Source organism: Schistocerca nitens, chromosome 2 (assembly GCF_023898315.1).
Source record: "Schistocerca nitens isolate TAMUIC-IGC-003100 chromosome 2, iqSchNite1.1, whole genome shotgun sequence".
NCBI classification, from domain to species: Eukaryota; Metazoa; Arthropoda; class Insecta; order Orthoptera; family Acrididae; genus Schistocerca; species Schistocerca nitens.
In genome coordinates this window covers 214,599,351-214,617,349 of record NC_064615.1, presented here as the reverse complement: position 1 = coordinate 214,617,349, position 17,999 = coordinate 214,599,351, and the positions used below count along the sequence as shown (strand labels likewise).

The 17,999-nt window shown below is 40.2% G+C and overlaps 1 protein-coding gene across 1 annotated transcript in view; it reads left to right on the top strand.

The window, feature by feature from the left end:
* LOC126235929 (WD repeat domain phosphoinositide-interacting protein 3) overlaps positions 1-10,413 on the top strand; it is a 125,679-nt gene extending 115,266 nt beyond the window's left edge. Inside the window, exon 8 of the mRNA XM_049944891.1 lies at positions 9,098-10,413. Within this exon, the coding sequence (XP_049800848.1) occupies positions 9,098-9,204 (107 nt within the window). The 3' untranslated portion in view covers positions 9,205-10,413. The remainder of the gene's footprint in view (positions 1-9,097) is intronic.
* The last annotated feature ends 7,586 nt before the right edge of the window (positions 10,414-17,999 follow it).

Genomic DNA, 17,999 nt, shown 5'->3' with positions numbered 1-17,999 from the left:
ATCTATTATCTTTGTAGTACTGTTGATATTCCAACCTGTAGTTTCCGTTGGCAGAAATGAATCACTTAGCCAACTGATCAAACAGTCCACTGGAAAAGAACTTCATAGCAGTCAGAAGACGGTCACTTACACACAGATTTCCAGCAGGCCCAGTCATAATACAGGAAGTCCAAAGAATAAAGTGTCACGCAGAGTTATTGGCAATACTTCAGTTGTCCACGGCAAGGAATGCATCAACTGGTAAACAGAAGTGAGATTTGGCCTGCACCCCCTTGGCCTTTGATTGGCCGAGTTACTGCCTGTGCAACCTGCTAGCCAGAGATGCTGTGATGCTCACTGCTCAGAGTGACTGCAGTGGATTTAGGTATTGTGAGATTTATCGGCAGTATTGATATGTGTAGCAGGGTTACAAGACATGGAGTTTTCCTGTTGAGTAGTCATGTCAGCTCCTTTTCATATCATTATTTCCATGAAGAAAACATCCTGTTGACCTTTATGCAAACAGTATTATTCTTCTTTCCCATACTAATAATATATTTGGCCTAAAATGTGCAATATTTAGAGAAATACATGTACTATACATAACAGCTATCACCATGGCCTAAAAGATACGGCCATGTTGTTAATTTGTACTTTCTTACTGGCTGGAAACAGCTTAAGCATTATTTAAGTTTTTAGTTTTTTATGTGAAAATTAGCAAAAACTGTTGCCAGGCAATCACTCTCTTGCAGATGAATTATGGAAGCACATAAGCACTCTTGAGTCCTCGGCATTGTTCTCCTTCCACTCATTGGGCAAACCACTGGTCATGCCCTGACTGTCATTTGTTGCATTTTCATCGAGACTGTCTGCATGTGGAGGCCATATGTGGGGTATGCTGTCAGATATGACATTTGGCAACCGTGTGTGACATACAGGATCTTGGGGTGCCCAGAGTTACAAGATCAACTCCATCATGTTGCGTCTTAAAGTAAACAGTGCATACCCTTGCAAGGGAAGTTCTCCGTCTCCTCGTGTTAATAAAATGTCTAGTGGTAACTTACGTTGTTAATGGTCAATTCACCATTGGTGCAGAATATCTTTAGGTTTGACACCTTTTCTGTTTTTGGCCTTCAGACCATGGACAAAGTGCATTTAGTGTCTCCGTTCCTTTTCATGATTTGGACTTCTTACTGCGGCCCTACAGCCTGCTGCTTGAGAGTACTTATAGCCAGGCAGAAAATTTTGAGGCACATATTTCTCCTAAGCTGTTGGTGCTCCCAAAGTTTTGTCACCATGGTAAAGGCTGCACTGCAATGTTGGCACATTCAGGGTGTGTTCATTCTGTTTTGTCGAATCAGTAGACCATCCCTTTGGTGGTAATTCAGAAGCCCGATGGTGCCATGTGCCTTTGCAGTGATTTTAAACAAACAGTCAACAATGTGTCGCAGGTTCGTACACCGGCCGTTACTATTGGATGCAGTTTCTCAGACTTGCCTCTTCCTCAGCTTCCCTTTTTTGCTTTATCAATTTAATCACTTGCATTTTGAAATCTCATCTGTGCCAGGAATTTACCTACGATATTTGGAACAATTGATTCAGAACATTACCTTGATGACATCTGGGTCAAGGGCCCTATGCAGGAGGATCATTTACAGAACCTTGAGATGGTTTTCCAATGCCTCCTGGAAAATAGCAAGCTAGAAAAGTGCAGTTTTTTCTCCACAAAGGTGCATTGTTTGGTTCATCTGCTTAGTAAAGGTGGTCTCATCCTCATTGGTGACAACATTGAGTCTTATTGTCAGGCCTGCTAAAGTGCGCGTCATATATCTTGGCGGCCGAGTTTAGGTTCGTTCTGCGCATCTGACATCACAAAACACAGTCAGCCAATGAACAGAGAACAACGTTGCCAGATCTCGACTGCAGTGCAGAGCACGGACGAGTGTCTTCAGTTTTAGAAACTTTCAGTCATAAATAAAGTAATAGAACAAAAGCAATGTCTTGACAGCAGACTTTCTTTTATAGAAAGTTTGGAAAAAGCATTCTTTATACCAATTGCTTCATATTCTATTAATTAATTAAACCAAACAAGCAATAAGACTCCTAATTCAGGCGATAGCAAGGAAAGGTGTTTGTTTCAATCTCACGAACTGCTTTTTCGCAATAAAGAACAGCGGTAATTGTTTATTTCCTATTGTACTTCGACGAAGCGTGAGTAATTCATAGTCATACCAACAGTGTTTATAAGTAGTTGCGTGCGGTGTTAAAGTCCTTATAGAGTTACTCCGTTCAATGAGCTGAGGTAGTGTAACGGTTAAGGTGTTGGGGTGCCAAGTGAAAGGTTATGAGTTCAAACCTTGTGCAGTGCTTAATATTTTCTTTATTTAAAAACAATATTGGAGTGCCTTACTTCACGAATTTTATTCGTTTAAATGAAATTTCTAGTGCTTTGCCTCTTCATTAACTTTTTCGCTGCTGCAGACACGTGCTCCCCGCATTCCGTGCTGTGCGCGATTTTGTCATCACTGCACTTCTCGCCTGTGCAGACACATGGTGTTCCCACTGCTTTGACACACTTATCATTCGATTTCACAAAAACTATTTGGCCAGAAAATTTGATTTTTACACATCTTCTTGACTGATACCTTGCCCCCATAAATGACTTAATTTTGTTTTGATGCGCAGCATTAAATGTAGTAAACCATTGCATGAAATTTTGAAGAGTTTGCAGAGGTAAAAGTCCATAGCGTATACTTTCTGTATGGTCGATTTTAGTTGCCACAATGTTGAGAATGAAATGTGGACAAGATACCTAAATTTCATATAATATTTACTGTATAACAATATCTCATTTAATTTAAGTACCACATAGGTGTCGTATGTAATATTGAGAAATATTCCGTCTTTCGCGACTGTAATAAAAGTTTTATTTACACAGGGCGTGTTTGGCTTTATTTTAAAGCACTTCCATCGATGAAAGGTATGACACATACACAATGGTATTCATGTTCTATTTCCTGTTTTTGTTCCACAGTCGCAGTTTTACCAATGGTATTGAAATATATCCCTCTTCTGCAACTGTAATAAGCGACTTATTTAGACCAGACGCGTTTCTCTCTTTTGAAGCGTCATAAGTGGACTGTATTTTGTATCCTCCATTGCCAAGTCACCTTTCGTGGTTTTGTGCTGCGGTAGCACAATATTCAACGTTTGTGTTGGCTCATCAGTGTTTTAGCAAATAAATGCTGTTTGTGTGTGCCACACACAAAATTATATTTGACATAGCTCTGAGCACTTCACTGACAGACGATATATTCAAGTCCTAATGTTTTTGTAAGTCCACAGTTTTGTTTAATGTATTTTGTCTACTTCCTTTTGATTGACTGAAGTGCTTTAAAATAAAGCCAAACGTGCCCAGTGTAAGTAAAACTTTTGTTACAGTCGCGAAAGGTGGAATATTTCTCAATATTACATACGACACTTATGTGGTACTTAAATTAAATGAAATATATAGGTATCTTGTCCACATTTCATTCTCAACATTTTGGCAACTAAAATCGACCATCCGGAAAGTATACTCTATGGACTTTACCTCTGCAAACTCTTCAAAATTTCGTGCAATGGTTTACTATATTTAATGCTGCATAATAACTGCGTTGAACATCGAAACAAAATTAAGTCATTTATGGGGGGAAGGTATCAGTCAAGAAGATAGGTAAAAATCTAATTTTTGAGCCAAATAGTTTTTGTGGAATCGAATGATAAAGAGTGTCAAAGCAGTCGGAACACAGTGTGTCTGCACAGGCGAGCAGTGCAGTGACAAAATCGCCCACAGTGCGGAATGCAGGGAGCACGTCTTCGTAGCAGCGAAAGGGTTAATGCGGCCGTGGTGGCTATACTTCATGAACTGCGCGCTCCCCCCTAAACGTAAGCTTGCGAACTATGCTATACTATGGCGCTGCTTCTCTTGGCGCGTGCGTGGTGTGCAACTGGCAACACAGCAATCTCCCGCGTCTAGGCGGGCATGCGCGAGCTGCCAAGATAAAAGAATTGAACTATAGCAGCTAAGAACCTGAAGGAACCCAGTCTTATGGGGAAGATTTCATATTATGCTTATTTCATTCACCAGGCAGTGCACGTATGCAAGCCTCTTCTTCGGGAGCTGAGGATGGCCTTCAGAGATCTGTGTATTATTTTCAACAGATTTGCTCAGTATATAACAAGAAATTTTGCATAAAAGACCAAGACTGCCTGATCAAGATGTGTCACAAACTGAATAAGTACAAGGTTGTACATGGAACAATCCATTTAACTTTACCTTGTGTGTGCACGCATGCGTGCATGCGCTTTTAACATTTTTGAACATTTTAAACAAGTTGTTAGTCTTTGCACCATTTAACATGTCATCAAGCTTTTTCCAGATGGTGTATCTTTGTTCACTGTTCCAACACCGGCGAGAACTCTGAGATTACTATTATTATTGTCTACCAAATTATTAATATGCAGCATGAACAGTAAGGGTCCCAAAATCTTTCCTGGTGCACACCTGTGTTTATTAATTCTTCTTCCAAACTAACTTGCTTCAACCTCCCTAACAAGAAATCCCCAATCCAGTCTCAAATTTAGTTTGATTTGGTTAATGAGCTTTGCTGTGGCGCTGAGTCAAAATCTTTTCTGAATTAATGAAAAAGCTTTAAAAATGACTTAGTTTGGAGGTACCTGAATATATGTGAAATAGGAGGTAAAATCAGAGAAATTAAAGATAGCTCTCACACTGAACAGAATGCAGGAAAGAAAATTACCAGAAGGAATTTCATCTCATATGTCGAATGGTTGAAGAGACATTGAAAGAGCAGTGGAACTTGGGCAACAATTTCCTCTGTGGCTGGAATGGGTAGAGGGTCTTTTCCATAACAGAAGAGGAAGGAGTTTGTCATGCAACTGCATTTCACACTTTGGGCCAATAATTGTAGCTGTAAATTCACCCACACATTGCACACATCAAATGAAATAGAAGTGAAATTTCATTAAAAATTTTCTGAAAGACTGAAAACCAGTATCATTTGCATATAATTTAGTGTAATTTAATACCATTCATATGCATATTATTAAAAATAAGAAGTGACTAACAATTTGGTTTTGCCACATAAAAATACCAGGAAAGTGATGTATGACAAAATTAAGCTACACCATCATTCTTATCTAAAGAAATTAAAGATTCGTACTGATCACAGACAGCCACAAGAAGAAGACTGGGGCTAAGCTTTCGAACAAGAAAGTCCTCCTGAAACAGAAAAACATGGACACACACACCACAGCAATCGAAGTGGGGTTGGTAGTGGTGGTATGGAAAAGGCACAGGGCAGGGAGGGGCAGGATAGCAGGGTAGGATGGGGTGCCTGTGGAAGCATGGAGGGACATGGTGGGAACAGGATAGGTCTGCAGGGTGCAGCAATGGGTAGCTGCACATGTGCATATGGGACAGGGGCTGCACATGTGCATACGGGGCGGGGGGTGACAATAGGTGCGTAAGTGGTGTAGAAGGCTTGTGTAATGCTGGAGTGGAAGCAGAGAAGGTGATAGGTTGGTGGAAGACAGGAACTAGGGAATTGTTACAGATTGTTGCTATTCCATCATGCACTTTCCATTGTTATCACATCATTGACTTTCCATTGTTTTAAATTAAAGATTTCCCTTGAAAATCCACATTGTGATATTGTACAAACACAAGAACGTTTGTCACTATTGTATTGGTTTAAGTGGAGACATTCCTATAAATGTGATTATAAATGGAGAACAATGCCACATCAGAAAGGTTGGCATATTCAATGAATGCCAAACAAGATACTTAAAAATTTTGTGAAAGAGGAAAGAGTTTTTCCGTGATGTCATTTTTGTGACAAATCATTGAATAGAATAATAAGATATCTACTGTTGTGGAAAGATAGATTGCTACTCACTGCAGAGATGACACATTGAGTTGCAGATAAGCAAAATGAAAAAACTGTTACACATTAAGCTTTCGGCCAAGCCTTAATCAGAAAAGAGGAAAACACATGCATTCACACACACTCATGTATTAACACAAGCACAGCTCACACTCAAATGTCCATGGTCATCTGTGTGCACTAAGCCCGAATGTAACTGCATATGAGGTGAGCAACTTCCTCTAGCAGCTCATGTCAGATTGAAACTGAAACATGTTGAATGGGACCAACAGTCCATAGTAAGAAGAGGAAGGGGTAGCAGGGTAGAGATGGGGGAAGAGGGAACAGTGCTGCCTGATGCAGCAGGCAGGGACTAGAGGTAGTAGACAAGGCTACCTGATGCTGCATGGAGAGGATGTGGGGGAGGGAGGGAGGGAAGGGAAAAGGGGAGTGGAAAGGAGAGGAGCAGAGAAGGGGAGAAGGTCAATGGGTGCAGTGGCAGAGAGTAGTGAGCAGTGAAGGTGGGGACTTGAATTTGGAGGTGGTGATAGGACAGAGGGGGCAGAAACTGTTGGGTAGATCGCTTGCAGACAGTAGATTACTGTAGGTTGAGGTCGAAATGATTTCAGGAGTGGAGAATATGTTGTAAGGTTAACTCCCATCTCTGTAGTTCAGAAAAGCTTGTGGTGGAGGGGAGGATCCAGATAGCTTGAAATGTGAAGCAGCCATTGAACTCGATCATCTTATGTTCAGCTACATATTGTGCAACAGGGTGGTTCACTTTGCTCTTGGCCACTGTTTGGCAGTGGTTATTCATCCTGATAGATAGCTTTTTCATAGTTGTACCAATATAAAAAGTTGAGCAGTGATTGCAGTAGAGCTGGTACATGACACGGCTGCTTTCTCAGTTGGCCCAATCTCTGATGGCGTAGGTTAAGCCTTTGACAAGACTGGAATAGGGAGTGCTGGGTGGGTGGATTAGGTAGGTCTTGCACCTTGGTCTGCCATAGGGATACTGTCTGTGTGGCAAGGGGTTGAGGTTGGAGGTGGCATAGGGATGGATTAGGATGTTGTGGAGGTCGGGTGGGCAATGGAACACCACTTTAAGAGGAGTAGGATGCCCCTCTTTATCAGGGCATGATGATATATAATCCAAGCCCTGACAAAGGATGTGGTTCAGTTATTCCCTATTTCATTGTGGTATTTGGTGACTGGGGGTAGGGGGGGGGGCGTTCTTTTGTAGCTGGTTCCTGAGGGGGTGGGGAGGGGGGCAGGATTTGGGGTGTGTTCATATGTGGCATGAGATGTCTGTTTGCGGACTAGGTCTGGATGATAGAGCCTGTCTGTGAAGGCCTTTGTGAGACTTACAGCGTACTGGGCATGGGAGCTGCTGTCACTGCAGAAAAACTGTCCCTGGGTGGTTAGGCTGTATGGTACAGTTTTTTTGTTGTGGAAGGGATGGCAACTGTCAAAATGCAGGAACTGTTGGTGGTTTGTGGGCTTAATGTGGAGAGAGTCCTCAAAGAGGAGGTGGTCAATGTCCAGAAATGTGGCACTCTGTGTTGAGAAGGACCAAGTGAAATGGATGGGAGAGAAGGTGTTGAAATGTCAAATCAAAACACCTTAAGCTGTCTAAATTTCCAGCTTTATTTTATTTTTGCTTGCAGTTTCAGCAATACACTACACAATCTTCAGGCCCTTTGATAGACATGTAGGACGAATTATGGGGCCTGAAAATGGCATAGTGTAACTCTGAAACTGGTACCAAAATAAAATAAAACTGGAAATTTAGATGGCTGAAGGTGTTTTGATTTGACATTTTATGGTGAAAAGCTGAGGTCCTGCAACCATCCAGTGTAAAGATGGACTTACATAGAAGGTGTTGAGGTTGTGAAGAAATGAGGATAGGATGTCCTGTCCATGAGTCCATATCAGGAGGATAGGAGGCTATTCTATGATTGTGTGTGTGTGTGTGGGGGGGGGGGGGGGGGGGCATGGGCATGCCCACACCTCTTTTCTGATGAAGGCTTGATCAAAACTTTAATGTGTGACAGTATTTTCATTGTGCCTATCTGCAGCCCAATGTGTCATCTTTACCTCTTTACCCTTCCCTTCATCCGCTCAGGTAACTGCTTTCAATAATCAAGTACCAGTTAGTCTTGTTGCGTCCACAGGAGTGTGTGTTTGGGTGTCTGTGTGGTTGTGTGTGTGAATATGTATACTATTTCTGCAAAAGAGCTAGTACTTAAAAGCTGTTGTGAATGCTGTTTTCTGTTGTGTGTTACTGTGCACTATGCATTCATCCACTGTAGGTGAATCCCTTATTTTATGTACTGCTCCAGAAATACAAACATATTTTCATAGTAAAGATACTCATGCAAATAAATATAAACATATTTTTCCTCTGATGACACTCAGTCAGTTCAACAAAGCTCTCTTTAGTTTTTTCACCTCAGCTTTTAACTATGCTCATTCTAAAACTAATAATCACACACATGGAAGGTATTGTAAATCAAGTATTGTGATTTTGTGGATTACTAGGTGATGCCTCACATTGTAAAGGAATTAAGCTTATATTGAGAATTAGAGGCATTGCTTTCATCATGAGTCCTAGACAGCAAAGGCATCAACAGCAATGTCATCTCTATGATCAGGAGTGGGTGGGGGTGGGGTGGAGGGAGGGGGTGGGGGGGAAAGGCGGTGCTTAGTGTCAAGACTCTCTATTGTATAAGTGTCAGTCACCATTTATTTTAAAGATATCGTAAACAAGAGCACAAAAGAAATTGGAATCTTTTATGTATGTTTATTATCTTCAGAAGATTGTAGTAGTGTGACAGATCACAGGCTGTGCTCTTCAAAAATGGCAGGGGAATATGTGTGTGTGTGTGTGTGTGTGTGTGTGTGTGTGTGTGTGTTAGCGCACGCAGGCACCACTAAGATGAATTTTGACTAGTGTACATCTGCCATTTTATATTTTCTGTTATCAAAACCAATTCATGATATTCAAAAATTCATCGCTTTTCTGGTAAGTTTCAACATGTCAGCTACTTCTTGATAGCCACAAATATTTAACAAAATTTTAATTTCTTGTAACTGCAGTTTATGGTAGAAATGAGACAGAGTTCCACATATTTAAAAATTGAGATTCTAATTGAAACACCTTCATGTGACTCTTCTTTTCTGATTTGCAGTTGTGTGTGCAGATGGCAGTTACTACAAGTTCCTGTTCAACAACAAGGGTGAATGCTCTAGAGATGTATATGCACAATATTTAGAAATGACAGATGATAAATTGTAACATAAGTACCATGAGCACTTCATCAATATTGTGAAAAGTCAGGTGCATTCAGACTGTGATTGTGAATGAGCTCATCAGTTGTGAGTAATATTTCTATGTGATAATGTGGCTACTTCAGCAATCAGGTGCACTGAATAGTTATGTAGGTTTCCCAGTCTCTCTCTCTTTCACCTGATGGACAAGCAAGCATTTATGTTCCTTAGTTCCCAATTATCAGAGTGTGTGTGGTTTTTAAGTGGTATTATTTTATAGCCTGGAAGAAAACTGCATTCCATTGTGCTGCAGCTGTAGTTCTTGTGTTTGAGAGCTTGTACTGAATGCATTTATGTAAAATGTGTCATTAGACTATCAGTGTCTTCAAGCACATCAGCTCCAAGTACTTTTTCAAAAAATATTTTCAGGTTCAGACTGTCACAATAAATTGATGTTGAGAGTTTACGGCAGGGAAGAAGTGACTGAAAAAGTTGAGAATATCAGTGAAACATAGAGAACTGATATCATTGGAAAAGTGTACAAATGAGAACAGAAAGTGTTTAGTGTTATTGGTGATGGTAATAGAGCTGCGTGATGTGGTGGTAAGAGATCTTCACATAAAGATTCAACTATTATCTGTGCCTTTTTCTTCTGCTCAGTAAAGCAATTTTCAGCAGAAAAATTTCCGCTGGGGGGGAGGGGGGGGGGGCAGGGCAGTATGAAAATCACCAAGATCGCATTGCAGTCAATGGGCTTATTGAATACTTTGTGCCTTCAGAAAAATGACATTGCAAGATGACTGCCACAGTACCATGATGTTCCTCTTAAAAAATTTATTTATGTAGTGATATCTATTACCTTCTTATGTTTGAAATTTTTTTTATGCGTCAAGATGTTAAACGGTCTGTGCTGTGAGAGCACTGTAAAAACCACCTGTAATGATACTTATATAAATTTTGTTATTATGTAATTCACAAGTTGTTTGATTTGTAAATGACTTACAAAATTATTGTTGTTCCTTTAATGAGATAAAACCCTTAAAAGTTGTGCTAGACCATGTTTGTAAATACTGTATTGTTAGGAATTTTTTGAAAGTGATGTCCTGTATATTTATTGCCTTGTTATTAAGCTTTTTAACTATATAGCTAAAATGTCATTCTGTCATTAAAAATTTTTTTAAAGTGTGTCTAGCATTTTAGAGTATAAAATATATGTTACAAATTATTGAAGACCTTATATTCAGTGTGGTTTTTCCCCTAAATGATATAAGGAACATAGTGTAGTAACACTGCTCACTTTACGTCGCACTTCACTTAGCGTAGACCGGGACTGTGTCCTAGGCATGCCCGATGTTAACTGACTGGGGCCCGGCCCGTGCTGCCGGAGTTGTTGTTGTTATTCTCACGTGTCCTCTGGTGGACGGGACTCTACTTGCGGCAACTACCGCCCGTAACGCGCCATGCCAATGTGCGCCTCCCGCGATCTTTCTGGTGGCTACTACACATAGTTCTTTAACAGTTTTGTGTGTTGTTATAATGCATAAAATGTCATACTGATGCTAACCATATTTAGCTCCCTTCATAATTACACAGTAAAGCCTGCCTGGCAATAGTAAAACATGAAATATTTTCCTCACAAACACAAGATTACAAGATGTCAAAAATCTTAGTTTTAACATGAAAGGAAGATAAATGATTACTGGCCTTTTGAATAGTTCGACAGGCATAAGTTCATGCTTACTGAATTTTTCCACTGGAGTCAGAAAGAGGTAATACCCAACTACACTTATTATACTGTTTTTCAAGATCACTCTTCTATGCTTTTAATTACATAATTTGGTCTTGCACTATATGTATTTTTATTCACTTTGTTAATAAAGTTTCATTGGTTGTTGTGGGTTTAAGGACACTCTACAGTGCTAACATTAGCAACATCCACTATGGATGAATTAAATATAAATTGTACCACTAAAGGTAGTACATCAGTAACAGGTGTGAAAAAGAAATCTGTAAGCAGAAATAATTCTAAATAACTATACAAATATGTCTGCAAGGGAAGATGTGGCATACTGACAACATTATGATTAGAACAGAAACAATGGTCTTACCTGTCAAATTTTGCAGATGAAAATGCGAGCTGAAAAATGTGATTTTTTTCTGCCGTTGCACAAAAGGAAGAGCACTGATTACTTGAGACCCTGAACATCTTTTTCATTAGGAAACATTTTGTATTCTGTCAATATGAGTGCCACACATCGATGGGTCTTCCCCATGTCAAGCAACAGTGCTAACTGGAATATCGTGGGAATAATTTTCTCTCTTCTCTGTGGCTAGAATGATCCATGCCTTAACTAGATAATCAATTTCATTGATATATGGCTTTTTACTTGGACAGGGTGATCCTAGTGTCTCTCTGCATTTCTGATATACAATTATCCTTAGCAGTGAAGCAGCTAACTTCCCTGGTAACCAGCGGAATGTAAGAAGGGAATCCAGCAAAGTCTGGACATAAGTGTCTGCTGAGTATGTATGCAGTATATTCTGAAGGAGGACTAGAGAAGATGAAGAACTTTCTTGGTGCAGTGACATCTCATCTACTCTAGTGCCCGTAATATCATTTGCAGCTTAATTTTTTTAAGTAAATTCCTTCGATAAACAACTGTGGGTTTAGGAAATATAGCAGAGTAAACAACAGAATATCCATTTAGACCTTTCGGTGTATAATATGTCAAGGCTGTTGTGCTCACTTGAAGTTTCAGTAAACAGAGAACTAAAATCATATTCTGTAGAATTTTTACTTTTGTATTCTTGTAAATACAACACAAATCAATCCCTGTTCAACAACTCAAATGTATTACCACTGTTACTTAAGAGTTGTCATAGTGCCTCTAAGTTAAGAGTTAACTGCCGAGACACTGTGGAAGGGTTTTGTGAAAGACTCCGAGTACGAGGTGTGATTGGAAAGTTTTAAGAATGGATCCGTAACTGCTTACTGGTTTGGCGGGCAGGTACTCAGAGCGTGGTGGGTGAGTCATTGACTTGTCCTTGAACGCCCTCCTGGAAACTACTTTTCCTTCATTCAGTTTGTTGTGGCAACTGGTTGAGTGCGGGTCTGTTAGGGCTTGTTGCCGGATTCTATCTGTGTGAAAATGGACATGAAAACAGAGCAATGAGTTTGTGTGAAATTTTGTTTTAAAACCGGAACATCAGCTTCTGAGACATACAAACTATTAAAACAGCTTTTGGAGATAATTGTATCAACCAGTCAAATGTTTTTGTCTGGTTCAACAGATTTAAAAATAGCCGTGAATCATTTGAAGATGAACCATGGTCCGGACGTTCTTCCACCTCAAAAACGAATGAAAATGTTGTGAAAGTTCCTGACTTAGTGTGCTCTGATTGTAGACTTATAATTAGGGAGATGGCTGATGAACTTAATTTAAGTTTATATGCAGTGCAGCTATTTTTAACTGACGATCTGAATATACATCGAGTGTCCTCAAAATTCATTCCAAAAGTGTTGTCGAGTGACCAGAGACAACACCGACTTGAAGTGTCCCAAGAACTGATGAATCAGACTAAAAATTACCCAGATTTGTTAAATAGGGTAATCACAGGTGATGAATTGTTGGTATATGGATATGATCCTGAAACCAAAGTGCAGTCTGACTCCAGCTTCACCACGACCGAAAAGTCGGTCAAAGGTGAAGACAATGTTGCTGATTTTTTTTCGATTCTGCCGGTATTGTGCATCATGAATTTACCCCCAGAAAACAGACAGTTAACCAGGAATACTACAGATGTGTCCTTGAGCATTTGTGCGAAAAGATGTGGAAGAAAAGGCCTGCATTGTGGAAAGACAGAAGTTGGGTGCTACTCCACGACTATGCTCCGGCTCGTCATACCTTCTCCATCATTGAATTTTTGACCAAATTTAAAATTCCTGTTCTTCCACAACTGCCATATTCCCCTGATTTGGCTCCTGTGGACTTCTAACTGTTTCCTAAACTGTAATTTTCACTGAAAGGGCGATTTGGCTCGATTGAAGACATCCAGGCAAATTTGGACAGCACCCTCAACACACTTCAGGAAAAAAAATTCCAGGAATGTTTCCAAAAGTGGAAACACAGTTGGAGTTAGTGTGTTCAGTCAGAAGGGGACTATTTTGAAGGAGATGCATCACAGTAGCATGTAAGTACCACCATTGCATAATTACAAGCCCATTTTTAAAACTTTCCAATCACACCTCGTATGTACCTGCCCTTCCAATAACTTTGAGTGAAGTGTGACATTATACAGTGACAGCAGTGGATGAGGTAGTCTTCTGTAGTATTCCGATTTTCTTGGACTGCGCACACAAATTTATCTCATCCTCTCCGCAATTGCATCTGGCACATTTGGTTCACTGGTACTTTTCTGTGCACAGAGGCAACCAGTGTTCCTAAATTGTCAATACCAGTGCACAATTCTCGTTTACATGACAGTTCTTTTCCATAATTCCTTCTGAATGGGCACTGCTCCATTGTAACAAATAATCATCCCACATATTCCAACACACAAAAGCTCTTTCTTGCTTTGTTGCCATTTTGTCAAGGCCCTGTGCTCATAACACCAACTGGTAAGCACATTCCAAACTCGGTGGGTTTACAGTTCTGTTCTTATATCAGCCATATTGCTGCATGTGATATAGAAAATATAGGATCTGAAAACAAATGAATCATTTATAGTAGCCCTGTATTAATATTATTGTTTATGTAGTCTGTGTTTACATGAAAGATGTTTACAGGTTTTGTGTAATTGATTACACTTTAACTAAATTAGCTGACATGCATCTCATTTATGGGGGGGGGGGGGGGGAGACAATGTAACAGCCAAATAGCAAGGCACATGTATGCAGAATGATTTCCAGGGAAGAAGCTACCAAATCAAGTCAGATTACAAAGTCCTGATGGCTCTCTTTTCCCTTAGACCAGACCCAACAGGAAACGTAGACCTTGCAGTGTACAGGCTATTCAGTTTGAAGAATAGCACATGATCTGTAGCATGATCTGTAGCAAAAGAGATAACTACCTCCAATGCCAGTGTGAGGAATGTCCTGCACAAGAAGGCATGCATCCATTCAAATATCAGAGGGTACAATATTTATCAGGTGATCACTTTCCCCAGTGCATCAAATTCTGCTAGTCATATCTATACCAAATTGTTAACATCTCTGACTACCAAATGTGTTTAATTTACTGATGAGGCATCTTCAAAACAGAAAGAATATTCAAGAGCCACACTAGTCTTGCTGGGAGTTGGAAAATCCTAAGGCAGTTCATGTGTTACACCATCAACAGAGATTAATCATAAATATGTGGGCTGGCATTGTCCACAACCATCTGATTGGCCTGTACCTTCTGCTTAATTTGCTATCTCCATCTACATATATACTCCGCTAGTGACCAAGCGATGTGTGGGGCGGAGGGCGATATTCGTGCCCCCGCCCTCCCCCCTCTGTTCCACTCGCAGGTTGTGTGAGGGAAAAACGACTGTCTGAGTGCCTCAGTACGAGCTCTAACTTCCCTTACCTTTGAATGGTGATCATTGCGCAGTTTAAAAGTTGGTGGTAATAATATATGCTCTACATCCTCGGCGAAGATCAGTTTTTGGAATTTAGTGGGCAGCCTCTTCTGTTTAGCGTGTCATCTATCTGCAAGTGTGTCCCACTTCAAACTTTCTATGAGATGTGTAACGCTCTCACAATGGCTAAATGTACCAGTCACAAATCTTACTGCACTGCTTTGGACCTTCTCAATCTCTTGAATCAGACCCAAGCAGTAAGGGTCCCATAAGGACGAACAATACTCTAAGACTGGACGAACTAAAGTATTCCTGGACGAACTAAAGTACTGTAAGCAATTTCCTTTGTTGAAGGACTGCAGCACTTCAGGATTCTACTAATAAACCACAATCTAGAATTCGCCTTACCCGTTACTTGTGTAATCTGATCGTTCCATCTGAGATCATTTCGATACTTGACGGATATTACAACTTCCAAAGACTGGGCATTTATTTCGTACTTGTACGTTAATGGGGATTTTCACTTTGTTCTATGCAATAGGTTACTAATACTAAGACAAAACTGCCAGTCATTACACGACACATTTATTTTCTGCAAATCCTCATTGATTTGTTCACAACTTTCGTGTGACTCTACTTTCCTGTAGACTATGGCGTCTTCAGCAAACAGTCTAATGCCGCTGTCAATACCATCAACCAGATCGTTTATGTAAATTGTAAAAAGCAGCAGATCTATTACGCTGCCCTGAGGCACACCTGATATTACGTTTGTTTCTGTTGAAGTCTCACCATTCAGGACGACATACTGCTCTCTGTCTGTTTGAAAACTTTCTATCCAACCGTATATGCCACCGGATAGACCATAAGCACGCACTTTTTGGAGCAAGCAACAGTGCAGAACTTAGTCGAACGCCTTTCGAAAGTCGAGTAATATGGCATCAACCTGGGAGCCAGTATCTAGAGCCAGTTGTATATCATGCACAAAGAGGGCCAGCTGTGTCTCGCATTACCGCTGTTTCCTAAAGCCATGCTGGTTTCTGCAGATGAGCTTCTCAGAGTCTATAAAGGTCATTATGTCTGAACACAAAATATGTTCCATGATTCTACAACAAATCGATGTCAGTGAAATAGGCTGGCAATTATGTTTAGTTAGTTAGTTGGTTGCATGTTCCATTGATCAACTGCACGGTACGGTAGCTGTTATAATGTGGAACGTGTCAAGCGCACAAGAAATGCACATATGAAACAAAATTTTTTAGTATATACAGGGTGTTACAAAAAGGTACGGCCAAACTTTCAGGAAACATTCCTCACACACAAAGAAAGAAAATATGTTATGTGGACATGTGTCCGGAAACGCTTACTTTCCATGTTAGAGCTAATTTTGTTACTTCTCTTCAAATCACATTAATCATGGAATAGAAACACACAGCAACAGAATGTACCAGCGTGACTTCAAACACTTTGTTACAGGAAATGTTCAAAATGTCCTCTGTTAGGGAGGATACATGCATCCACCCTCCGTTGCATGGAATCCCTGATGCGCTGATGCAGCCCTGGAGAATGGCATATTGTATCACAGCCGTCCACAATACGAGCACGAAGAGTCTCTACATTTTGTACCGGGGTTGCGTAGACAAGAGCTTTCAAATGCCCCCATAAATGAAAGTCAAGAGGGTTAAGGTCAGGAGAGCGTGGAGGCCATGGAATTGGTCAGCCTCTACCAATCCATCGGTCACCGAATCTGTTGTTGAGAAGCTACGTACTGATGTGCTTGATGCTAGTACTGTAGAGCAATGAGTTGCATGTCAACACAAGCACCGAAGTCAACATTACCTTCCTTCAATTGGGCCAACTGGCGGTGAATCGAGGAAGTACAGTACATACTGACGAAACTAAAATGAGCTCTAACATGGAAATTAAGCGTTTACGGACACATGTTCACATAACATCTTTTCTTTATTTGTGTGTGAGGAATGTTTCCTGAAAGTTTGGCCATACCTTTTTGTAACACCCTGTATATATCAATACAGAGTTAAAGATTAATATTTCTGTTATTTACCCCATTCCCTTAAATGGCACAAAATGCATATACTATGTTCGTAGATTTATTTATTCCTATTCAAGAATTCATCTATGGTACAGAAGGAGTTGTCAAGGAGATATGATTTCAATTTATTTTTGAAGCTATTACTGCTGTCTGTCAGACACCTTATTTCATCTGGAAATTTGTCGAAAATTTTTATAGCAGCATATTTTACCCCTTTCTGTGCCAAAGATAGGATAAGCAAAGGATAGTGTAAGTCTTTCTTTTTTCTGGTATTATAATCATGAGTTTCGCTGTTGTTTTCAAACTCGTCCATGTTGTTGAGAACAAATTTCATTAGTGAGTAGATGTATTGTGAGGCTGTTGGAAGAATTCCCAACCTTTTAGAAAGATACCTACAAGATGTGTGGCTATGAACCCCACACATTATTGTAACGACTTTCTTTTGAGCAGTGAATACTTTTTTTTCTAAATGTTGAGTTACCCTAAAATATTATTCCGTATGACTTCAGAGAGTGAAAGTATACCGAGCGAGGTGGCGCAGTGGTTAGCACACTGGACTCGCATTCGGGAGGACGACGGTTCAATCCCGTCTCCAGCCATCCTGATTTAGGTTTTCTGTGATTTCCCTAAATTGTTTCAGGCAAATGCCGGGATGGTTCCTTTGAAAGGGCACGGCCGATTTCCTTCCCAATCCTTCCCTAACCTGAGCTTGCGCTCTGTCTCTAATGACCTCGTTGTCGACGGGACGTTAAACACTAACCACCACCACCAGTGAAAGTATGTTAGCTTACTAATTTCTATATCCTCAAAATTGACAGTTATTCTGATCACAAAAGTTGCTGAACCTAGTCGCTTTAGGAGATCCAAAATCTGAATTTTCCAATTAAGATTCTCATCTATATGTACACCCAAAACTTAGTATGCTCTACCCTGCCTACTGACTTCTGTTGATGTGTTATATTTATTGAAGGAATTGTACTTTTTGCAACAGAAAATTGGATGTACTTTGTTTTTTCAAAGTTCAGAGCAAGCCCATTTGCAGAAAACCAATTCATGACTTTGTGTCATTTTCAATTTGACTTTATTTTACTGGATTAATAATGATGCTTGTATCATCAGCAAACAGTGTCAGTTCAGCTTTCTGTTCCAGATAGGAAGGGAGGTCATTCACATATATCAAGAACGGAAGGGGACCCATGATTGAACCCTGT